Genomic DNA, 21,292 nt, shown 5'->3' on the forward strand with positions numbered 1-21,292 from the left:
CTCCAGGCACAGGCTCCACCACCCTCCTTGGTGCATGGATGCTGCAAGCCCCTCAGCCAAACAAGGGGTGAAAAGGGCTTTTTCAACCAGCTCCTGCTGTGCTCCCAGCCTGGCAGAGAGCCTAGGACTGGATCTGGGTGCAGCATGAGGCCACCCACGGAGCTCTGGCAGCACAGAGCCTCACCTGGTTCCTATCGACCTGCCGGCACGCAGCCCCTCTCTGCTGGGAGAGAGCAGGGGATGCCCGAGCACCCACCTGCAAGGCAGGGATGGGACAGAGCCACCCACCCGCCCGTGCAGCACCCGGCACTCCTGGCCAAGCCCTGGAAACCAACTGGGCTGGGAAAGGAACATCCAGCTCCCACAGCCTCACTGCCGATGGGGGAGCACGGGGCGGGCAGTGGGGTGAGAGCTGGCGGGGCCCCACATGCCAAGAGTGCCACGGGTGGGGACATGTTTGCAGATACAAATCACCGTTGGGAGCAATGCGGAAGAGAGGGGGACCGGGCTCTGTGCCACGCCAAGCCGGCGATTAAATATTTACCTTAGCCGGTTGTGTTTGCCAGTGATGGATCGACATTTCCAGGGAGGAGCTTGCTTTTGTTCAAAGACGGAGCAGGGCCCTCCCTGCTGCCCAGCAGGAGACAGGGCCACCAACCACACCGGTCTCTGGGGCCACTGGCCTGACCGGCACAACCATGGCTCCCCTGCCAGCAGCACGGTAAAAAGAGGCGCTTACAAGTCTCACATTTTGGGGGGAACAAACCAGGTTTAATCTCTGGAAGGTGAAGGAAGAAACCAAAAGGACCCCGGCGGCTGCCCTGGGGGTTGCAGTGCCCGCTGGGGCCCAAAGTGCAAAGTACAAACACAGCATTTCGAGTGCTGATCACAGAGCAGAAATGCATCTTTCTGCCACAGGAACGCGTGTGAGTGCACCTAGGTGAGGCTTGTATTAAAAAGTGAGCTACAAAAGGCTTTAAAAAGTGAACCTATCCCCAAATAAATAAACCACTGACTCGTGCCTGTGCTGTGCCCTGGTGCCTGGCCACACTGAGGTCCCTCGTGCTGGGGTCTGTCTCCAGCACCCTTCACCCACCTTGCCGTCCCGCCGTGGGGCTGCTGTTCTGCAAGGGGCCAACCAGAGAGACGCCGAAATGCTTTTGGCTACGCCTGGCCCCGTGGGGGACCTCCTCCTGGAGCCCTGTGGGGCATGATGTCCCCAGGGCTGCGATGGGGCAGGAGCACAGTGTCCCCAAGCCCTGTCTGAAGGGGACAGGGACGCTGGATGGGAGCAGGGGACAGTTGCTGGGAGAGGGCAAGCAGCATCCTTGTGCCCATCAGGACCTGCCCAGCTCCTGCATGGGGACACGCTTAGGATCCTTCCACGTCCTGGCGGCCACCCCGGTCCCTGCGGTGCCGGTGCTCTCCACTGCCAGCCCACTGCCCCCAGCTCTTGCCAGGGCAGCGCCCAGTCCCACGTCCCCATGGCAGCGAGGGGACCCACCGGCCAGTGCTGCTACGTGCTCAGGGGCAGGAATGTGACGTTGCCCTCTGTGTCCAAGCACAGGCCCTGGCTGCCCTCAGGCCCCAGCGCCGAGCACCCGCCACCACCGCCATCCTTCGGCAGCGTCCCCTCCAGCGCCTGCCGGTTGTCCACGTCCCTGGGGTGGGTGACAGGTGAATCTTGGTCCCCGGGGCCGGGTGACAGATGCTCGGTGTCGGCCAACTCCGAGTCGTCTGTGGCTGGTGTCTTGGAGCCGCTGTTGTCCTCATCCAAGGGGCTTTCGGCCCCTTCCAGCTCTGTGTCCGACTCACCCTCCTCCTCCAGCGTCAGCTCGAACTGGAACTTGTCGGTGGTGGCGGGGGACACTCCAGGTCCCTCGGGCGGTGGGGATGGGCTGCGCGGGATCATGCTCTGGTACCATTCCCGGTTGTCCTCCAGCGTGTCCAGGATCTCCTGGGCATCGGGGTGCACCAGGTCGGCCCACGTCTCCCACAGCGGGTGGGCGATGAAGTCGATGAAGCCCACCTGGGGGAAGACAGACCTGAGCCCCCAGCCCGACTCTGTGGCCTCCCCCCCAACCCCACACCGCTGCCCCACCTGGGACTTCTCCACGGAGGCGGTGTGCTTGTCGCACATGGGGCTAATCTCCATCCCCTTCTCCCGTTCCCGATCGCCTTGGCGGAAGAACTCCACCATGATGCGGTCAGTCCATTGCCGGTACAACTCCAGCGGCTTCGTGGGGTTGCTGAGGTCGGCGCAGTGCACCATGTTCTGCAGGACCTGCGGACACAGCCACGGCATCGCTTACCTAAAAAGTCCTTTGTCCCCCAGAGCCACCACCCCTGCGCCAGGAACCTCCTTGGCCATGGCTAACTGGGGTTGGGAGGGGTGGTGGCACCAAACAGGACATCCTGGCAGCCCTGGCCGGAGCCAGGACCAACACCTGCAATTCCAGGAAGGTTTCCCCACCTGTGTCCCCACACCCACCTGGATCCGGTCCGAGTAGTTGTCCAGCAGCAGCACCCCTAGGCTGGTCACCTTCTTGGTCTCCACCATGGTTTTCAAATCCGCCAGTAGATTCATGTGCTTGGACATGTCCGTGGCCAGCACCTGGGCAGGGCAAGGCAGGAATGGGGCTCAGCCTGACCCCACCACAAAGCCCCCCCAGCCCAGATCCCCCCCCCGACCCCATACCATGTCAATGACCATTTTGCGGAGTGACTGCCTCTGCTTCTTGCTCAGGTTTTGGAAGATGTCGCAGTTCTCCTCCTGAAGAAGCTTGAAGCCCACGGCCAGATGGTGGTTCTCCAGCACTGAGGCGTCGTTGTACATCAGCGCCAGCTCCGAGTCTGCGAGATGGCACCGGTCACCCCAAAGTGGCTCCTGGATGCCGGGGTCCCCCGCGCCCCCCCAGCTCCATCCCTGCACCCTGGCTCACTGGTGTTGATGAGGAACTGGTTGGAGACACCAGGGTGGTCAACATCATGGATGGCGCTGGCGAAGATGGCAGCCATGATCTCCAGGTCTGTGAAGACAGCCTAGGAATGGTAAAAAAAGGCATTGCAGGTGTGTTATGGCCCCGCCAGACACACTTGGTGGCCTCGGGCAATCAGGGCTCACCTCCAGCGCAGGCGTGGAGAGGAGGACATGGGTGGACTGAGCCACGTCAGCAGCGTGGATGTTGTTGTGGTAGGCCACGTCAGCGTGGTAGTGGTCCTCCAGAGTCAGCATGTAGGTGATGAAGGTGTTGACAGGGATGCGGAAGGTCTTCATCAGGTCGCGCTCCTGCAGGGAGGCAGGAGGTGGCTCGTCCCCATCCAGGCACAGGGACGGGGACATACTGTTGGGATGCTCACCTGGAAGATGCTGTACATGATGACCGTCAGCGGGCGGTTGCCCGAGTACTCGGCGACTTTAAACACATTGAGCCCCCACTTGTTGGTGTCCTCCAGCTCCTGGGGACCAGAGGGACAGGCGTCCATGCGGAGCCAGCGCCGGGGACCCCACAGTCAGCCGGGTCACCCACGCTGGGGCCCACCTTGGCCAGCAACCCCTCCTGGTCCGTCCGCACCCCAAAACGGGGGATGCCGGCAGCGGCAAGGCTGGAGCCGTGCGTGAGCTTCCTGACGCCGCTGATCTGGGACATGGGGCGCTTCCTCCGCTCCTTCTCCTTGTCCTTGGCCAGCGCCGAGGGGATCTCCACCTCATGCTGCTTGTCTGGGCCGGCATGGGGGGCCGTGAGCAGGGTGGGAGCCTGATCCCACTCCCCCTCCCCAGCATCCCTCTCCCCGGTCATGCTGATGATGTCAGCTGGCAAGGATAGCACCGCAACGCCATGGCAACGGGGGGGGGGGGCTTCATGGGGGATACCCAACGCTTTCCCTCACCCCCCTGCACGGGGCCAACCGCCTGCCATAGGACCCAGACCCTGCCCTGGGCACCCTTCGGGACCACAGGGACAGCCCCAGTGCACCGATATACACCAGTATGCACCAGTATACACCAGCATTCCCAGCCATGACAAAGGCTGTGACACCCCCCAAGACAGCAAATCCCATGGGGACACCTGGGAAAGCCCCCCCCTCCACTCCCCCTTTAAATTTCTTTGCAAGAAGCAAGCAGCACCAGCCACTGGCACCATCCCAGCGGGCACCCAGTACCACAGGATTCGTGCCCAGGTGCGAAGCCCACCCTGCTGCTGGCAGAGAGGTGACACCAGGCGGTGTCCCCAGGGGAGGGTCCTCACCCAGGAAAGTGCTGGAGATGTACTCGGAGACTTGGTTCCCGGAGCGGCTGGTCTCCGAGAGGTGTGTCAGCTCCCGGTTCAGCATCCTTCTGAACTGCGGGCAGCAGGCAGGGCTCAGCGGTGCAGGGGGCAAGCAGGACCCCCCGCTGCCCATCCCAGGGGGGTCTGTGGTACAGGGGTACCCCCCAGGGTGATGGGGGACTCTGTGCCAGGGACCCTTACCTTGTTAGAGGCCATCTCGCTGACCGAGTGCCTGGTCTGCAACGTCTCCAGCTGGTCCAGGCACCAGTCCAGCTCCTCCAGAGTCTCCCGCGAAAGCTTCTGATGGGCATCTTCTGCCAGGGGCACCCACCAGCTTGGCAAGGGATCTGCCAATGGCACGGCAACCCAGCACGGGGGCACACGCAGGGTCCCGGCCACGGCGCCCCGAGCCCCGGCGGTTGGTTGTGCCACACCGAGCCCGGGGGTTCACCGGCTTGGCTGCTCACATCACCCCCTGAGCGGGGCGGACGGGGGCACAGGGGGATGCGGGGCACTGGCTGGGGCCGGGGGCCGGGGTCGAGCATCCCCAGGCAGCGGGTCTCAGCCCTGTCACACAATCCTCATCGTACAGCAGCCCTGGCACACGGCGTGCCATGCCGTCCCCGTGGGGTGACAGCCAGCCCCAGGGCAGCCAGGCTCCCGTGGGGCCCCGCTCACCGCCTGGGTTTTATTAATGGAAGGTTTGACGTCAACGGGAGCCTTTCCACCGCCGCCGCGGCGCGAAGGGCGGCCAGGCGGGAGGAGCTGCCGAAAACCAGACATGGATCCCAAAGGGCAAAGCTGCAGCTCTGCTCCCCCCACCCAGGGCCCAGCGGGACCCATCCCTGGGGATATAGGGACAGACAGCTCGTACCAAAAGCATCCTCCCCATCTTCCCCCTCCTTCTCCAGCACTCACCAGCGAGGCTGGCCTTGCTCCCGGAGGGCAGGCTGCTGCTCGACGCTCGCCTGTAAAAACATGGAGGGGCTGAGCGACCAGGACCCCCAGGGCAGCGCCCATCTCTTGCCACGGGTCGGAGTCCCCCACCCAGGTGAGACCCTCGCCCTCGCCATCCCACAGCCGACTCACTTGTTGCCGGTGCGGTCCTGGAGGTGGGTCAGGTTGCTCCGGACGGTGCGGAGGCTGGCCAGGACCTGGGAGGCGAAAGGGGACTGGGGCTGGCCAGACCACCCTGGGACACCCACCCCGGTGCTGGGTGCATGGCCGTGTCCCCTCCTTACCGGGGTGTGGGGACAGCACCTACCTGGGCAAACGGCGTGACGATCATGTCTTCTCCATGCCTGCAGGAACAAAGGGAGTGTGAGCCTCAGGGAGGGGACCGGGGGTCCCAGGGGAGTCAGTGGGGGGGGGACGGGACACACTCACAGGTCGCTGGCGATGGAGGAGTTGCGGGACATGGCTTTCGGGGACAAGTCGTAGTCGCTGTCGGAGCGGTAAAGGAAGGACTCGCGGCGCTGGCCATGGGGGAAGGTGCCTTGCAGGACCAGCCCTGCACCCGGGCTGGCCTGGGGGTCCAGCGTGCCCCGGCCGGGGGGGCCATTCTCCAGGTCAAAGCTGCGAGGGGAGAGGGGACGAGGCTGGCACGGGGCGGGTGGCCTAGGGACCTCAGCCAACGGGCGCGGGGACACAGCCCAGGGATGCCGCCAGGTTTGCCAGGCTCTCTGTGCCACCGTCCCGCTCAGCCCAGCACGCCCTGGCTCGGTGGCCCCTGCGGTGACACCAGCCACTGCCCAGTCTGGCCCCACTGGTTCCTTCACCCCGGTGCTGAGAACAGGCACAACTCAGTGCACACGGACCCCCTCAGCACCCTGCCAGCGCAGTGGAGTCTGGGACTGGGGACACCGGCCAGCAAAGGCAGGTTGTCCCATGTCACCCAGGTGGGACAGGACCCCCTGCCCCGAAGCCCCCGGCTCCAGAGACCCCAGGAAGGGCTGGCCCCTGCCTGCCCCATCCCCTCCCTGTCCCCAGCACCACGGTCCCCGATTATCCCAAGTCCTCAAAAGTCCCAAAACCTCCATCAACCCTGGCTCCGGGCATTGTGTCCCACGGAGGGGGACAGCGTCCCTGCCACGGCACAGAGCCAGGGGACGTCAAAGGACAGAAACCGCCGGGAAAACCAAACCCTGACCCTTGGGGACGTGCTGGTGGCGGGCTGGGGACACCCCAACCGGAGCCACCTGGCAGCCACGCAGGTCTGTGGAGGGACGGGGGACGGGGACAGTGAACCTGCGGTGTCCCCGTGGTGGCCATGGCCGTCTCACCCCCCTCCTGCTCCACTGGCCTCGGGGTCATGGGAAAGACTGCGCGCGGGGACACGGCGAGGGCCACCCGGCCCCTGTCCCTTCCTGCAGCCGCCACCGCTGCGGGGAGACGGGAACGAGCCACCCCGGTGCACTGGGTGAACTGGGAAAGCGGGGGGTACCACTGGGACCACCCCATCCCCATCGCGCCGCTGGGAACTCGGCACCTACCCGATGCAGGAATGCCTCCGGGACGGACACCGATTGCCCGGCAGCATCTCCCCGCTTCGGCAACGCCGCCGGTAACCCCGATCCCCACGGCGTGGCCGTCCCCAGCAGCGGCAGTGCCAGCCAGGCACCGCGTCATACCGTCCCGCAGCCCCTTGTTTTCCTGCCTCTGCTTCACGTCCCCGATGGTACCGGGGACACAAAGCCGCATTGTGGCTCCGACGGCCTCGCTGGTGAGGCCCGTGTCTGTTCCCAGCCCCGTGCCACCACCTCTGACCCCCCCCTCTGCCACCCCAGGGGACAACCCCGACTCCCCAGGGAGGGCAGGGGGGGACACGAGCCCCCCACCACAGGGCTGGTGCCGAATCAATCCCCCCCCCCTTTTTTTTTCGGTGACAGGCTGTCGGCATTAATAACCGCCAGGCGGTGCCGGATGGCAGTGGTGATGAGGGGGGGGGCCGGGGGCCGCTATAAATAGATGCTGTTGCTGCTGAGGAGGGATCTGCTGATCCCCACGGCGCCCACGCAGGTGGGGCCGGCACCCACTGGCACACCGGGGTGTGGGCAGGGGGCACCCCAAAACAAACCCTATATAACTCCAGTGGAGGGGGGGGGGGGGCACGGTGAGGTGCCCGGCTGTGCTGCGGTGGGTGGTTTGGTGGCTTGCTGTGCCGGGAAAAGTCCCTCTCCCTCCCCGCCACGGCCCCCCCGCCACTGTGGGGCAGACGCCCGTCACATCTGCCAGGTCCCTGCCTGGCCATCGCTGCAATGAGTGCGCCAGTGCTCAGCCACGCTCAACCGGCGGCTCCCCCCTGCCCGGCTCAGCCCCCGGCTGCGTGGTGACCCCCGCTGTCCCCTGCTCATCCCCCACGTCCCCACAGCCCTGGGAACGTGACACAGTGGTGGGGGGCGGGGGGGGGCCATACTGACCCCGTCCCGGCATCGCAGCCCGGTGCCTCCTCCCGCCCACCCGGGGGCCGAGCGTGGCCCCTTGCCGGGGACCCGCCGGCGTCCCCCCCCTTACCAGAGGGGATGCGCCACGGTGAAGCGCCGCTGCAGGCGGATGCTCTGGTTCATCAAGAGTTTCCTGAAGAGGACGGGGGAATTGCGGGGGGAATTGCGGGGGGACGCCGCCGGTGAAGTCCCCGGCGAGTGTTGTGCGGTGGGCAGCATGGCGCAGCTCAGGGAACCCCTGGCACGGCGGCGAGGCCACGCTGCCCGCCGGTGCAGAGCAGGAAGCGTGCGGCCGTCCCAGCCCCTGCCCCGGCGGCCCCGGGGAAACTTTCCATCCCCCTCCCGCCCAGCGCCTGGGAAATTAAACAACTGTCTGGCTCCGGCAGTCGGCACATGGAACGGGTCCCCCCCCCCGGCTGCATCGGCCCGGTGTGCACCCGGCTGCTCGGGCACGTGGTCCCTCGCTGGCCCTGTGCCACCGGCCACCCTGCTGTCCCCGAGGTTGCAGCTGCTCCCGAAAGGGCAGGGGTGCTCTGTCCGGACACACACGGCAAAAGCGACCCGGACATACAGAGTGGCCGTGCCGTGGTGCCACCGAGGGACATGGCTGAGCCTGGAGCATCCCGGACACGCAGTGTGGACATGCCACAGTGCCACGGAGAGACACGGCTGAGCCTGGAGCATCCCAGACACACGGTGTGGCCGTGCCACGGTGCCACCAAGGGACATGTCAGTACCTGGAGCATCCCAGACACACTGTGTGGCCACACCACGGTGCCACGGAGAGACACGGCTGAGCCTGGAGCATCCCAGACACACGGTGTGGCCGTGCCACGGTGCCACCAAGGGACATGTCAGTACCTGGAGCATCCCAGACACACTGTGTGGCCACACCACGGTGCCACGGAGAGACACGGCTGAGCCTGGAGCATGCCAGACACATGGTGTGGCCATGCCACGGTGCCACCAAGTGACATGTCTGACCCTGGAGCATCCCAGACATGCGGTGTGGCCGTGCCACGGTGCCACTGAGGGACCTGTGAGAGCCAAACCCGCCCCAGGGCTCACATTGTGCCCCCAGCCCCCCCTTGCTGCCGTGCCAAGCCCCCTCCTGGGGCCGTGCCTGATGGGGACAGGGAGCAGCAGGATGAGGCCCGGCCGGTGGCAGTGGCACCCGTGGGGGAGCCACTGGCCCGGCCGTGGGAGCTGGCATCTGCCCAGCCCGACGCCACGGCCCCGCTGAGGCAGCTGGATGGATACCTGCTGTTCCCGACTGCCACAAAAATATCCAGCAGTTGGCAGGGACCCAGGAGGGATGGCAATGGGCCCCCCCCCGCCATGGCAGCACCTGCAGGGACCCCGAAACCCACCAGATAGGGGTCCTGGTGGAGGGGGCCCCCTCACTTCTGAGGGACTGCAAGCACGATCATGGGGACATCAGGGCAGAGGGACACCGGGACAGAGGGACACTGGGGGATGGTGGGGCGGGGGCAGAGCTGGCCCGCCCCCGGGCTGCCTGGCAGCCAGCAGTCCCTGGGACAGCTGGGGCAGGACTGGCCGCAGGACAGCCAGTCCTCGTCCCCAGGACAGCCAGTCCCTGTCCCCTCCCAGGCTGCGGCTGTCCCCACCGGACACGTGTCTGTGCAGGGAGTGGACAGGGAGTGACACCGGAGCCAGGTCCCTCGGCTGTGCCAGCCCCGTGTTGTCCCCACAAGCCGGGCTGGGACACGCACAGGGAGTGTGTGTGGGGGGGGGGGAATGGCCCAAAAATAACCCTGCAGCAGCACAGCTGGGGCCGAGCCACAAGCGGGAGGGACCGAGGTCATCTCCAACCAGGGCCAGGCCAGCCTGGCTGGGACAGGGGACAGGGACAAGGAGCGGGTCAGGAGGATGAGGACAGGGGATGGGGACCGGGATGGGTGATGGGGACAGGGTGACAGGGATGGGGGTGATGGGGACGGAGTCGGTGGAGATGGAGGGGACATGGGGGACAGGGATGGGGGTGATGGGGACGGAGGTGATAGGGACAGGGTGACAGGGATGGGGTGATGGGGACGGAGGTGATGAGGATGGAGTCGGTGGAGATGGAGGGGACATGGGGGACAGGGGTGGGGGTGATGGGGATGGAGGTGATGGGGACAGGGTGACAGGGATGGGGTGATGGGGACGGAGGTGATGAGGATGGAGTCGGTGGAGATGGAGGGGACATGGGGGACAGGGACGAGGGTGTTGAGGACGGAGGTGATGGGGACAGGGTGACAGGGATGGGGTGATGGGGATGGAGGTGACGGGGACGGAGGTGATGGGGACAGGGTGACAGGGATGGGGTGATGGGGACGGAGGTGATGGGGATGGAGGTGACGGGGACGGAGGGGACAGGGACAGGGCTGTTGAGGATGGAGGTGACGGGGACAGACGCTGATCAGGACGGACATGCCGGGGCCGGAGCAGCGGTGCCGGTGACAGAGGGCTTTGTCCCGAGCCCAGCGGTGCCGCAGCGGGTGCTCTGCCGGTGCCGGTGCCGGTGCCCCGGAGCCGCTGTCCGCCCGCCGGTGCTGAAACCGGAGGCGGTACCGACGGCAGCGACCTGTCCGGTAACTCCATCCCGGTACCACCGGAGCCAGCAAACACTTCCCCTCCCTCCCCGTTCCACTCTTACCGGGGGGGTTCGGATTCGTCGCCGCTGCTGGGGCCGCTCTCCTCGATGGTGAAGACCACCCGGGTACCCTCGGGCTCGGGACCGCGGGCTCCCTCCGCCAACCGGCATCCCAACGGCGGCAGCAAGGGGCTCCCGGAGAAACGCCGTCGGACGGCGCCTACCGCCGTTGCCGGTCCCGTTCCCGGTCCCGACGGGGCGATATCGGTGGCTTCGCGGCAGCGCTGTGGGGAAACGGGGCGGCGGTGAGGGGCACCGGTACCGGGGACCTCTGCAGGGTGCTGCTGCCCGGTGTCTTCTGTGTTTGTCGTCCCCCCCCCGCACCACGGGGGTCCCTCCCTCCCTCCCCCGGGGACCCCCCCTCCCCATCACCGGGCGCCGGTAGCGCGCGGGCTCCCCCTGCCGAGCACGGTGCCGCGCTGCACACCGGGGCACCGGGGCCCGGGGGGGGCGGGGGGGGCACCGGGGCCGGGGGGAGACACCGGGGCCAAGGACGTAGCCGATGTACCGGGACCGGCTCGGTCCATAGCGCACGGAGCCACCGGGACACCCCCCGTCGCCACCGGAGGGGGGACCCCCCCCCAGGAACTCCACCGGAAAAACCCCCGGAGCCGGCGCGCAATTACACAGAGGTGACTAATAATTAACCGCCCATTAAGGGGATAATTAACTCCTGCTGAGCGCCGCCATCCCGGTTATTGCTGCCCGGGGGCCCGGCGCTCGGACGTTCGTACCGGGGACACCCCCTTCGGGAACACCCCCCCCGGTCGTGTCCCCCCCCCCGACCCGGTCCCGGTCCCGGTCCCGGTGCCGGTCTCACCTCCGCACCGAGGAAGGGCAGTGCCGTCCGGCTCCGTCTCATCGCCGTCCCTGCGGGGAGGGAGCTCCGGGAGCCGCGGCCGGTGGGGGCTCAGCGGCAGGACCCCCCCCCCCCGCCACCCGGGGCCGGGACACGGGGGTTCCTCCCGCCCGTGATTTACGGGCACCGGGTCTCAGCCGTGGCAGCTGCCCGGGCTCAGCCCCCACCTTGGGTTTCAGGGCTCCGCACCGGCCTCCCCCCCCCTCCCCCACGGCACAGCTCCCCCCCCAAACCTCCGGTGCCCCCAAAGGGCTGGATGAGGATGGGCCACCCGGGGGACGTAGACCCGAGGCCACGGGGATGGCCCCCCCCAGCCCGCAGCACCCACCACACCGCGAACCCGCTGGCACCACGTTAATGATCAACCACGGGCACCCGTTACCCACCGTCCCCGGGGAACCGGTGGCTCAGCCGGTTGTGCCTACGGAGCCCCCCCCCCATCCCCTGGGGTTGAGTCCCCCGCGTTCCGGCCGGTACCGGGAGCAGCCTTAACCCAAGGCTGGGGGATGCCGAGCCCCGGCACGGGGGTCCGTGTTGCCGCCAGCCCCCCACCCTCACCCGCAGCCCCTTACCGGTGCCCGGTCCTCGCGGTGTGCCACGGTCCTCGCAACGTGCCGCGGCCCCGGCTGAGTGCAACGGAGCAGAAGGAAGGCGACGTGCGTGCCTGGCCGCTCGCTCCCTCCCATCCCACCCCGCCGGGGGGGCCTACGCGGCCCCCACCACCTTGCGCACCACTGCACCGCAACCCGCACCCACCCTGTCCGGCCTAGGGGCACCCCAGGGTCTCCAGCCCGGTGTGGGGGACCCCGAAAACTGTCAGGGCCTCTCCCCCGGGACCGGGGGTTTTCCCTAGGCGGGGAGCAGAGCATACGACAAGCGGGAAACCAGAGCCAAGGCAGCAGCTTCTTTATTCAGCCGTGTGGGGAGCCTGGGGGGCTGGGGGGGGGGGGGTCATCTGGGTGCCTGGTGGGTGATGGGGGACCCTTCTGTCACCTTGCTCTAAGGAAGAGAGAGAGCAGGGTGAGCACCCACAGCCTGGCCCCACTGGCCCCCCCGCTGCTCCCCGGTCCCCCCCTCCATGTACCATGGGCACCTCGTCCAGGTGATGGAAGCCGGGGGTCCGACGCCGGCACAGCCACACCAGCAATATCGCTGCTTCCCCCACCAGTACGCAGACAAAGAGGCAGATGACGATGACCACGCCGGGGTCAGGCTTGGCAGGGGGCTGCGCTGCAGGGGTGAGACAGGCACCCTGTGACCCCCCCGGCACTGCCGAGCCTTGTGTCCGGCCTCCGAGCACCACGGCGGCAGCTCTCAGGGCGAGAAGGGGGCTCAGGACTGGCTCCAGCTCCCCCCACCACCACCATCCCACCGCTCACAGACCTGGCACCCAGCTCCCATGTCACCTCCACCCACGGGGGACCAATCTGGGGCCCCCCCACCCTCCCTGGCTGGGGTCCTGCTATACAGAGGCTGGGGGAGAAAGGGGGAGCTCTCAAATCCCCCCCCCAAGGAGGACGAGGCAGCCTAGGGGGGCTCTGGGCACAGCCCCTGAGTGGGGGGTCTAGGGGGTACCCGGGGCTGCTGCCATGCCCATGGCCATGGGCAGGTTTGGGGGCTCCCTGCCTGCACAGTGCCCCCCCAGCCTGGCTCTCACCTGAGTTGCCAGCTGCGGTGCTGGTGCCAATGACCGGTGTTGTTCTGGAGCTGGTGGCCAAGGTGCTGGTGGGACTGGGGCTCACAGTGAGCGCTGGCGAGCTGGGAGCAGGAGGGGGCCCGGAGGGTCCAGGTGAGGTCGGGGCTGGTGCTGCCGTCGAGCTGGATGGATGCCCTGTGGCTGGGGAGCTGGGAACAGTTGGGTGGGATGGAGACAGTGCCGTGGTCATGTAGAGTGGAGATGAAGGTGTTGCTGAGCTGGGTTTCGTGGATGGAGACAGTGCCATGGTCGTGTTGAGTGGAGATGAAGGTGTGGTTGAGCCCGGTTTCGTGGATGGAGACAGTGCCGTGGTCGTGTTGGGTGGAGATGGTGTTGCTGATGCCGATGTCATGGATGGAGACGGTACCACAGTTATCCCTGAGCTGCTTAGAGACACTGGGCTGCTGGCATCGATGCCATGTCCTGACTCTGAAGTGTGGAGGAGAGAACTGGTCAGCAAGGACATGGCAGGGCCCTGGTGGGTGGGGGGGGACAGGCAGGGCTCCAGAAAGGGCAGCGGTGCCTGCCCCAGCTCCCAGCCTTGCGGTGCTCATTTTCCAGGTGGTTTCACCATATACAGAGGACCAGAAAACTGGGATTTAGCCATTATCAGATCCCAGAAATCCAGGGTCAGGAAGAGCCTCCCAAGCTGTTGCAGCACGGGCACAGAGCCGCTGGGGACGAGCAAAGCAACGCGACAGCAGCGGGCACGTGCCACGGCACAGGGACATGTGCCAGCCCGGCACTTGCGGCACCCACTGGACACCCTTGGGGCTGGGCCGTGAGGGGGGCTTCGCCATGGGCACATGGGACACGGCAGCATTTGCTGGGCAGTGCTGGCAGTGCCCTTATCCGCCAGAGTCCTGTTTGCACAAGAGGAGGAGCGGGTCCAGCCTGGCCCCACCGGGGGACACCGGAGCAAAATACCACAGGGCAGAGCCAGCACCCAGCGCCAACACCCGGGGGACCGGCATGTGGCTGGGTGCTGGGGGTCCCCACAGCCGCCAGGCCCCCCGGGACAGGCCGTTCCCACCCAGCTGCCACCTTATGCCAGGATGGCGGTGAACCCAGGGCCAAGCACCCAGCGTTGGGTGCCAGCTTCCCTGCCGAGACAGGTGAGCCGAGGCACTTCGGGGTGCAGGGTGAGGGCTGCTGAGGACCCAGGCTGGAAACAGGGGGAACACGGTGCAGGAGGGCCACCAGCCGCACAGGGTACCGAGGCCCTTTGCCCCCAGAATGCCAAGGCGGTGCCGGAGCACCCACGCCACCGCGAGCGCCAGCCGGCCCAGCCGGTTTGGCAGCACCGGGGTTGTATCCTGTCCCACGGCGCTGCCAGCTGCGGGGAGGAGCAGGGTGCTCGCCTCCAGCCTGGTGAATCCCTGGGGGTTCAGTCCCCAGTGCCCCCCCCCCCGGACCCCCCGGGGAGTGTGTGCAGCCCACCCCTGCGCCACATGTCCCCAGCTGCCCCACGTAGGGCTGGATCCGGCCCCACTGCAACCCCCGGGCCCAGGCTGAGCGGGGCAGGACCCCCCCCGGTGACCCCAGCGCCAGTCAGCACATGGACCCCCCCCTCCCTTCCAGTGCCCGGTGGCCCCAGAGCACACTGAGCCCACCAGTGCAGGGCACGGGGGAGCACACGGACACCCACCCCCCCCTTTGCCCGGTACCTCCCGGACGCCCCCCACCGCCCGGTGCTGCAGGGCTGGACGGGGGAAGGCCACGGACCCACCTCCCGGTGCCACCGGGAAGCACACAGCCCCCCCTTCCTCGGTGCGTGGGGTGCACAAACCCCAAGTGACCCCCCCCCCCGGGACCACCCGGTGCCCCCCCCCACACTCCATCCCCCCGGTACCTGCAGCCAGCAGAGCAGAGGCACAGCAGAGCAGCAGGAGGAGCGGGCCCCGGGCCATGCCGCCGTCCCGGGGACACACCGTCCACCCGCCGCCTTTATCCGCCCCGGGGGAGGCGGGGGCGATCCCGCCTGCCAACGCTCCCTGCCAGCTCCCGGGACTGTGCCGCAGCCCCGGGGACCCTGCGGACCCCGGGAGGATCTCACACACACACCCCCCCCCCAACCCGGTCCGGCAACACAGACACACACGTACATACCGTGCCTCAGTTTCCCCCGGAACATGAGGCCACCCCAGGCACCAACCCTGCCTGCATCACCCCGAGGAGGACAAGGGTCAGGGTGGGGACACGGGGATGGGAAACGTGGGGACAACGGGATCTGGGGACATCGGGATTTTGGGACTTGGGGATGTTGGCACACAGGGACTTGGGGACACAGGGACCTGGAAATGTGGGCATGTGGGGACATGGGGACACCGGAGCTGCTGCTGGAGGCAGCCGTGGGGCTGCGCTGGGGGGACGACCGGGGGGCACCACCCCGTCTGTCTCCGTGCCGAAATAACACCACATCCGGGGCGCAGCATGGCCATGCCGGGACAGGGCTGCTTCCGCGCGGCGGGGAAGGGCGCTTCCGCACAGCAAACCGCAGCCGGCCCGGCACCGTACCAGGTCCCCGGGGAGGCTGCGCTCTCCCCCGCCACCACCCATGGCAGGGCCCCAGCATGCCGGGCTGCCTGCCAGCAGGGCGATCCTGGGTGTTGGCACAGTATGGCACAGCTCGGCACGCCACGGCTGAAACAGGCCAGTGCAGGCCAACGGCTGCCAGGCCGATCTCCCTGCTGTCGAGTGCCACCGTCCCCAAACGCTCCAGGGAAAAGAGGGTCTGTCCCTCGGGTGCCATTCGGTGGGATGGAGCGGGGACCAGGCCTCGCAGGTGGGGGACACGAAGAGGACGAGGAGGAGGAGGAGCAGCGACCATGGTGCCGGGAAGCGAAGGCCGGTTGCCGAAGTCCGGGGAGGAGCTGCGGAGGCCCAGCCTTTGCTGGGGCTCAACCGGGTCCCGTGGGGTGACCCGAGGGTGCCAGGACAGTGCGTGTGGGGTGGGTGGTGGTGTTGGTGAAGCACCCCATGGAGGCACCAGCTGCCCCCCAAGAGTTCTGGCAGGACAGCAGCCACAGCCAGGACCAGCAGCTGGGTTCCCCTCCCCGCCTCCATACCCACAGGGACCCCCAGTAACCCCAAACACCCCCCCTACCCCCCAAGGGACCCCCAGTAACCCCAAACACCCCCCAAGGGACCCCCAGTAACCCCAAACACCTCCCAACATCCAAACCCTCCACTACCACCAAATGAGATCCCTCCTCCCCAACACCCTCCAGCAACCCCAGAGCCTCCCCAACACCCTCCAGCAACCCCAGAGCCCCCCCAACACCCTCCTAGCCCCCCCTCGCACTCCCCCCAGGGTCTCCCAGGGCCCCCCCCCCCCCCCCCAGTCTCCAACCCCCCGTCCCCGTCCTTCCCCCACCCGCCCCAAGATGGCAGCCGGCCGCGCCGCTTCCTGCCCGCGCCAGGCTCCGCCGGGCCCATCCGTTCCTTCCTCCCCCCCCCAAAAATCAACCCCCCCCCCCAACCAACCCACCCACCCCGCGCCGCTCCCCCCCTCGGCGCAGCAGACAGCGAGAGGCGGGTCTCCGTGTCGCGGGGTTTTACTGGGGGCCTGACTGGAATGTCTCGGGCGCAGGGGGCCCGCCAGTCCCGGCGGGGGCGCGGGTGGGGACTTTGTGTGTGGGGAGGGGGTCGGCTCGGGCTCCCCTTCAGTCCTTTTGCTGGGCAGCCCCCACAGCTTCCCCCCCCCCCCCCCCCGCCATCCCCACCTCAGGAACACCGTCCTCTCCCTCCCCTCAAGTCCGTTCGCGGGGAAACGTGAGGGGAATTCCCCTCGGTCCCGTTCCCCCCCCCCGTGGGGGAGGCGGGGGGGGTCAGTAAGCCGGCACCTGGTGCTGGTGCTGGGGCAGGAGCTGGCAGCCGCTGTTGACGTGGCTGAGGACCTTCTGCTTGAGCTGGGCGACCTGCTCCCGGAGCAGGCTGGCGGTGGAGGCCAGCTCCGTGTTCTGGCTCTTGAGGCTCTTCACCTTCTCCTCCAGGCGGGAGATTCGTTCCAGCTTCCTCTTACGGCATTTGGAAGCGGCGATGCGGTTCCTCAGCCTTTTTCGTTCCGCCTTGATACGTTCCTGCGTGTCCATATCGATGGGGGAAAGGGGTGGGCTTTCCCCAAAATTCGGCACCTCCGGGACGATCTGAGGTTCGTCCTTTAACGGCGGTGGCGGCGGCGGAGGAGGTGGAGGCGGCGGCGGGGGGAGCCGCGGAGGAGGCGCGGCGAAGGGGCCGGGATCGGCGGCGTAGCTCACCGCCGGGTAGCTGCTGAGGTTGGCGTACACCGGAGGCTCCGGGGCCAGACCGGCGGCGGGCAGCTCGCCCGCACCGCTGCCGCCTCCTCCTCCTCCTCCGCCGCCGCCGCCGCCTCCTCCGCCGCCGCCGCCGCTCCCCGCCGCGCCGCCGCCCAGCTGGTTCTGCTTGTGCAAGTCCTCCAGCGCTTTCACGAACCCCTCGGCGAACTCCTGCTCCTCGGAAGCGGCCGTTTTGGGGTAGAGGAACTGCCCGCTGGTCGGGGTGGTGGTCACCAACCCGTTGGACTGGATGATGAGCCGTTCCAGCTCGGGAGACGCCAACTTCAGCAAACCCAGTTCGGCCGAACCCAGCAATCCCGCCGCTTCGCCGCTCGCCGAACCCGGTGCTTTCAAAGCCGCAGCCACCTGCTCCGGTAAGGCCATTCCGAGAGCGTCCTTCTTCATCATGCTGCCGCCGCCGGGGAAGGGCAGGAGGAGCCCGCTGCTACCGGAGGACGGGGCGAAGCCGCTGCCGAGGCCGCTCAACACATCATCATGGTAGAAGGGTGTTTCCATCCTCCTCCCCCGCCCGGCTGCGGGGGAACGGGGCCGGGGCGGGGGGGAAGAGGGGGGTGGTGAGGAAGGAAAGAAAAGGAACGGGGCGAACGCCGCCGCCGGGGCAAACGGGAGGGGAGGGGGAGGGGAGGGGGGGGAAAAAAGGCGCCGGTAAGCACCGGCCGCCACCCGGTTCCTGCGCGCGCGCACACACGCGTCTACCGCCGCCGCGGCCCCCGCGCTGCCTTAAATAGGCGGCGCCGCCGCGGTGACCTCACCGCGCCGAGCTCCTATTGGTTGCAGATGACGTCCTCGCCCGCCGTCCTTTGCATAAAGAAGGGGAGGGGCCTCCGCCCCGGGGAGGCGGGGCCACGCCCACCTCCTTGGCCCCGCCGGTCGCCCCGGCGACCGGCAGGGTAAACGGGACAACAGCGCGAGGGCCCCTGGGCTGACGTCAGGGGCGGGGGAGGGGCGGTCACGTGGCGCGCCGCGCGCCCCGCCGGGGCTGATGGGCACAAAGGGAGGGGCGGGGCCTCGGCGGGCACCGGGAACCGGGCACCGGGAACCGTCGGGAAAAGGGCGCGATAAATCAATAAAACGCAGCGGGACGCCCCGGCGGGACCCTCCGGGGGTGGCCAGGACGTGACACACACACACACCACCACCGCCCCCCACGCCGCGGGCCGGACCGACGGCTACACCGGCAGCGGGGCTGTTCGGTACCCGGGCACACCGGGGCCTGCCCACCCGGTCCGCGTCCCGGTGGGACGGGGCCGCCGTGGCGTGCGTGTCCCCGGCACCTCCCTTCTCACCGTGTTCCCCCCTCCCCGGCACCGCAGCCCCGACGTTTGCCACCGGTGCGTCCCCCGGTAGCACCGGGGACGGTGGGGTTTGCCCAGCGAGCACCGGTGCGCACGGCCGCGTGGCGGGCGGCCGACCGCGGTTCACCGTGGGGGTCACGCCATCGCGGTTCCGGCCTGCTCCGGCTGGGCCCGGTGCTGCGGCACGGTGGGTCAACTGGGCCTGGTGTCCCCCCCCGCCATGGGCCCCCGCTCAACCGGCAGCGGGGAAAGAGTTAAGCGGCGGCAACGGCGGCGGCGGTGGCGGCGATGGCGCACGTCACGGCCGGCCAAGCCCGCGGGCGGCTGAGGGGGTGGATCGGCGTCAGCGGCTGACGTCACCGCCGATAACCCCCCGCACCGGCAGGATGCGGCCCCCGCGGCGCAGGCCGAGGGGTCCCGGCACCGCTCGCCCCCCCCGGACCACGCGGTGCACGACAGGACCGCAGGGACGCCGGGGCCGGGGTGACGCCGAGCCGCCTCTAATTGCAGCCAGATGGTTCCAGGCCTGCGCTAACGAGGGCGATAAATCAGCGGTGGCAGCCCTGGGGGGGAGCGGGGGGCCCGGTGGGACCTTGTGCCGACAGCGCCAGGCCGGAGGTGACGGCTGTGCCGGTGCCGCGTCGGCCCTGTGCCCTCTGCCCTCCCGGTGCGGGCAAGGGCAGCGAGGAGCCCGTGTCCCGGCATGCCCGACCGCAGCCGACTGGCGCAGCGGGCCACGGCGTGGGGACGGCACGGCATCGGGCACGGGGACGGCACACGGCACAGGCCACGGCACAGCTCAGCCCTGGCTGCGGGGAGGGCGCAGGGAACACAGGTGACAACCAGGATGGGGCCGGGACACGCGGTGCCGGCACTGGGGAAACCGAGGCACGAGACTGACGTCGACCTCCCCTCCCCCCACAGCTGCAATTAATTAAATCCCAAATAAACTCAGTCGATTAAACCTCAAATAAACTAGAGCGTGACCAAGCCCCGTGCCTGGCGTCCTCCCATCCCCGCCAGCCCCGGTGTCCCGACCCCGGGAGGGTGGCAGAGGCGCCGGTGTCCTCGGCGGGTCGAGCCGGTGAGGAGCGCCCAGGTGAAGGCGCCGTCCATGTTTCTGCTGCAAACCCGTCATTAGGGGTGCGGCCGGCGGCTGGACCGGCAGGTTCAGACTTTCCGTCCTGACGAAACCCGGCCAGCGAGGGACAAGGACTTGGGTGGGGGGGGACACGGACACACACACACAGACAGGGACCGGGGCGGGGGGCAGCTCCCTTCACCCCGACACCGCACAGGGATCCCCCATCCCGGGCTGGGAATGCACCCGTGGGCACGGCTGCCTGCACCCCACGGTCACTGGTGTACGCCCCACGGGCACCCCCATGTGCCATGTGTTGTGTCCCCCCGCCCATCGCAATCCGGGCTGCGGCGGGACGAAATGAGAACCAGCTTTGGCCGTAGGTGCTTTAATCGGTTGCAGGGAGGAACGAACCGGCCCCAGGGCCTCCCTTGGAAGAGCGGCTGGCCGGTGGCCAGGGATGCGAGCCACGAGCCGCGCTCCGGCCGGGGCCAGCCGCCGGCAAAACCCCACCGCCCCCCGGCATCTTGTCCTGAGGGTCGCAGCACCCCGGGGTGCTCACGCTGTTGTGTGTCCCCCCCCCACATGCTCCCACCCTGTCACCGCTGGTGCTCGTCCCGCACGTCCCTTGTCCCCAAACCGGAGACACCGCAGGTTGCCTCGCAGGTGGCAGCCCGATGCCCGCGGCAAGCCGGCATCTTCATTTTCCTAATGAGCGTTTAATGAGGGTCATGATTCATCGGCCCCTTCCGCCTGCCGGGAGGGCAGACCCGTGAGGAGCACGAGTGGGGCGGTCCCCGTCCACGGAGCCGGTGGCGAGTGCCACCATCACCTCGGCTGGGGAGCGAAGCTGCTATTCCCAGAGGCGTCGGAGCCCAGCTCGGCCCCGCGAGCGCCCACTGAGTCACGCTGCGCCTTGCCACCTGCCAGCCGGGCTATATTTACCCCGGAGCAGGCAGCAAGGATTTCGGATGAACCCACGCCGCCGCCGCCGGACCTCGGCGAGGCACGACGAGCCTTGAGCGGGGCCACGTTCACCAGAGCTGGTGCGGTGGGTCCCCACGCGGTTCCTGCTCTCCCCATTTCCTCGGCCCCAACGGGACCGTTCCCTGAGTGCAACTGGTTCCATTACACCGGCAGCACCCGATCCCGCTCCGCCGCTCCAGCCGGGAGCCGAGACAAGGTGCCGCGCTGGCGCTTGACACTCACAGCTCTGACCGAGGACATGGGCAGGACCCAAAGCAAGATGCCGAGATGCCCACGAGTTACTGTGGATGCACCTGCATCCCCCTGCCCTCCTGGCACACCGAGCCTTCCCCCAGAATGGGAACAAGCAGGAGAGCGTTTGCCACCCCGGGATTTGCACCCCGGGCACCGGGCACACAGGGGAAGCCGCCTCTTAGTCATCGCCGCAGGGAGGGAGAGAGGAACCAAGCCGGGAAAACAAGAAGTCGCCGGCCGCCAGCGCCTGCCCCAAACCCACACAGGTCCCCAAGGAAGCCCCGAGGGGCCGCGTTGCCCCCAGACGCAGGGGCCTCCAACAATCAAAAACAAGAACTTAAAAAAAAAAAAATAGAAAGAAAGAAAACACGTTTTAAAAGGAAAAAGGAAGAGGAGGAGGGTTTGACGTGTATTTTTAGTTGCTTAGCGCAACCCTGAAATATTTCGGCAG

General features: G+C 67.9%; 3 protein-coding genes across 7 annotated transcripts; all 3 read right to left on the bottom strand.

Moving 5' to 3' along the window:
- Positions 1 to 749: 749 nt before the first annotated feature.
- Positions 750 to 11,859, bottom strand: PDE4C (phosphodiesterase 4C). 4 transcript variants are annotated; one of them, XM_069790384.1, is made up of 17 exons: positions 11,802 to 11,859; positions 11,191 to 11,240; positions 10,374 to 10,594; positions 5,658 to 5,846; positions 5,536 to 5,572; positions 5,361 to 5,425; positions 5,190 to 5,239; positions 4,473 to 4,618; positions 4,251 to 4,344; positions 3,543 to 3,721; positions 3,361 to 3,459; positions 3,125 to 3,289; positions 2,943 to 3,042; positions 2,699 to 2,853; positions 2,492 to 2,614; positions 2,102 to 2,284; positions 750 to 2,029 (listed from the first exon to the last, which is right to left on the bottom strand). In XM_069790384.1, the coding sequence occupies exons 2-17, from the start codon at positions 11,230 to 11,232 to the stop codon at positions 1,517 to 1,519; spliced, it is 2,361 nt and encodes a 786-aa protein (XP_069646485.1). In that variant the 5' UTR covers positions 11,233 to 11,240; positions 11,802 to 11,859; the 3' UTR covers positions 750 to 1,516. The 4 variants fall into 4 exon arrangements, with proteins under 4 accessions (XP_069646485.1, XP_069646484.1, XP_069646483.1 ...); XM_069790383.1 differs by lacking the exons at positions 10,374 to 10,594; positions 11,191 to 11,240; positions 11,802 to 11,859 and adding an exon at positions 6,764 to 7,606 and having other exon boundaries at positions 4,473 to 4,582; XM_069790382.1 differs by lacking the exons at positions 10,374 to 10,594; positions 11,191 to 11,240; positions 11,802 to 11,859 and adding an exon at positions 6,764 to 7,606 and having other exon boundaries at positions 4,473 to 4,585.
- Positions 11,860 to 12,048: 189 nt separating this feature from the next.
- CIST1 (colon, intestine and stomach enriched 1) lies at positions 12,049 to 15,009 on the bottom strand. Of its 2 annotated transcripts, none has more exons than XM_069790389.1 (4): positions 14,778 to 15,009; positions 12,887 to 13,348; positions 12,314 to 12,459; positions 12,049 to 12,228 (listed from the first exon to the last, which is right to left on the bottom strand). In XM_069790389.1, exons 1-4 carry the CDS (start codon positions 14,833 to 14,835, stop codon positions 12,181 to 12,183), a joined length of 714 nt encoding a protein of 237 aa, XP_069646490.1. In that variant the 5' UTR covers positions 14,836 to 15,009; the 3' UTR covers positions 12,049 to 12,180. The 2 variants fall into 2 exon arrangements, with proteins under 2 accessions (XP_069646490.1, XP_069646489.1); XM_069790388.1 differs by having other exon boundaries at positions 12,050 to 12,228; positions 12,887 to 13,354; positions 14,778 to 15,006.
- A 1,457-nt stretch (positions 15,010 to 16,466) lies between these two features.
- On the bottom strand, positions 16,467 to 17,885 carry JUND (JunD proto-oncogene, AP-1 transcription factor subunit). The gene has a single exon (XM_069790392.1). It carries the CDS (start codon positions 17,737 to 17,739, stop codon positions 16,756 to 16,758), a length of 984 nt encoding a protein of 327 aa, XP_069646493.1. The 5' UTR covers positions 17,740 to 17,885; the 3' UTR covers positions 16,467 to 16,755.
- Between the last annotated feature and the right edge of the window lie 3,407 nt (positions 17,886 to 21,292).

The sequence above is a fragment of the Haliaeetus albicilla genome, chromosome 8 (genome assembly GCF_947461875.1).
Source record: "Haliaeetus albicilla chromosome 8, bHalAlb1.1, whole genome shotgun sequence".
Classification (NCBI taxonomy): Eukaryota; Metazoa; Chordata; class Aves; order Accipitriformes; family Accipitridae; genus Haliaeetus; species Haliaeetus albicilla.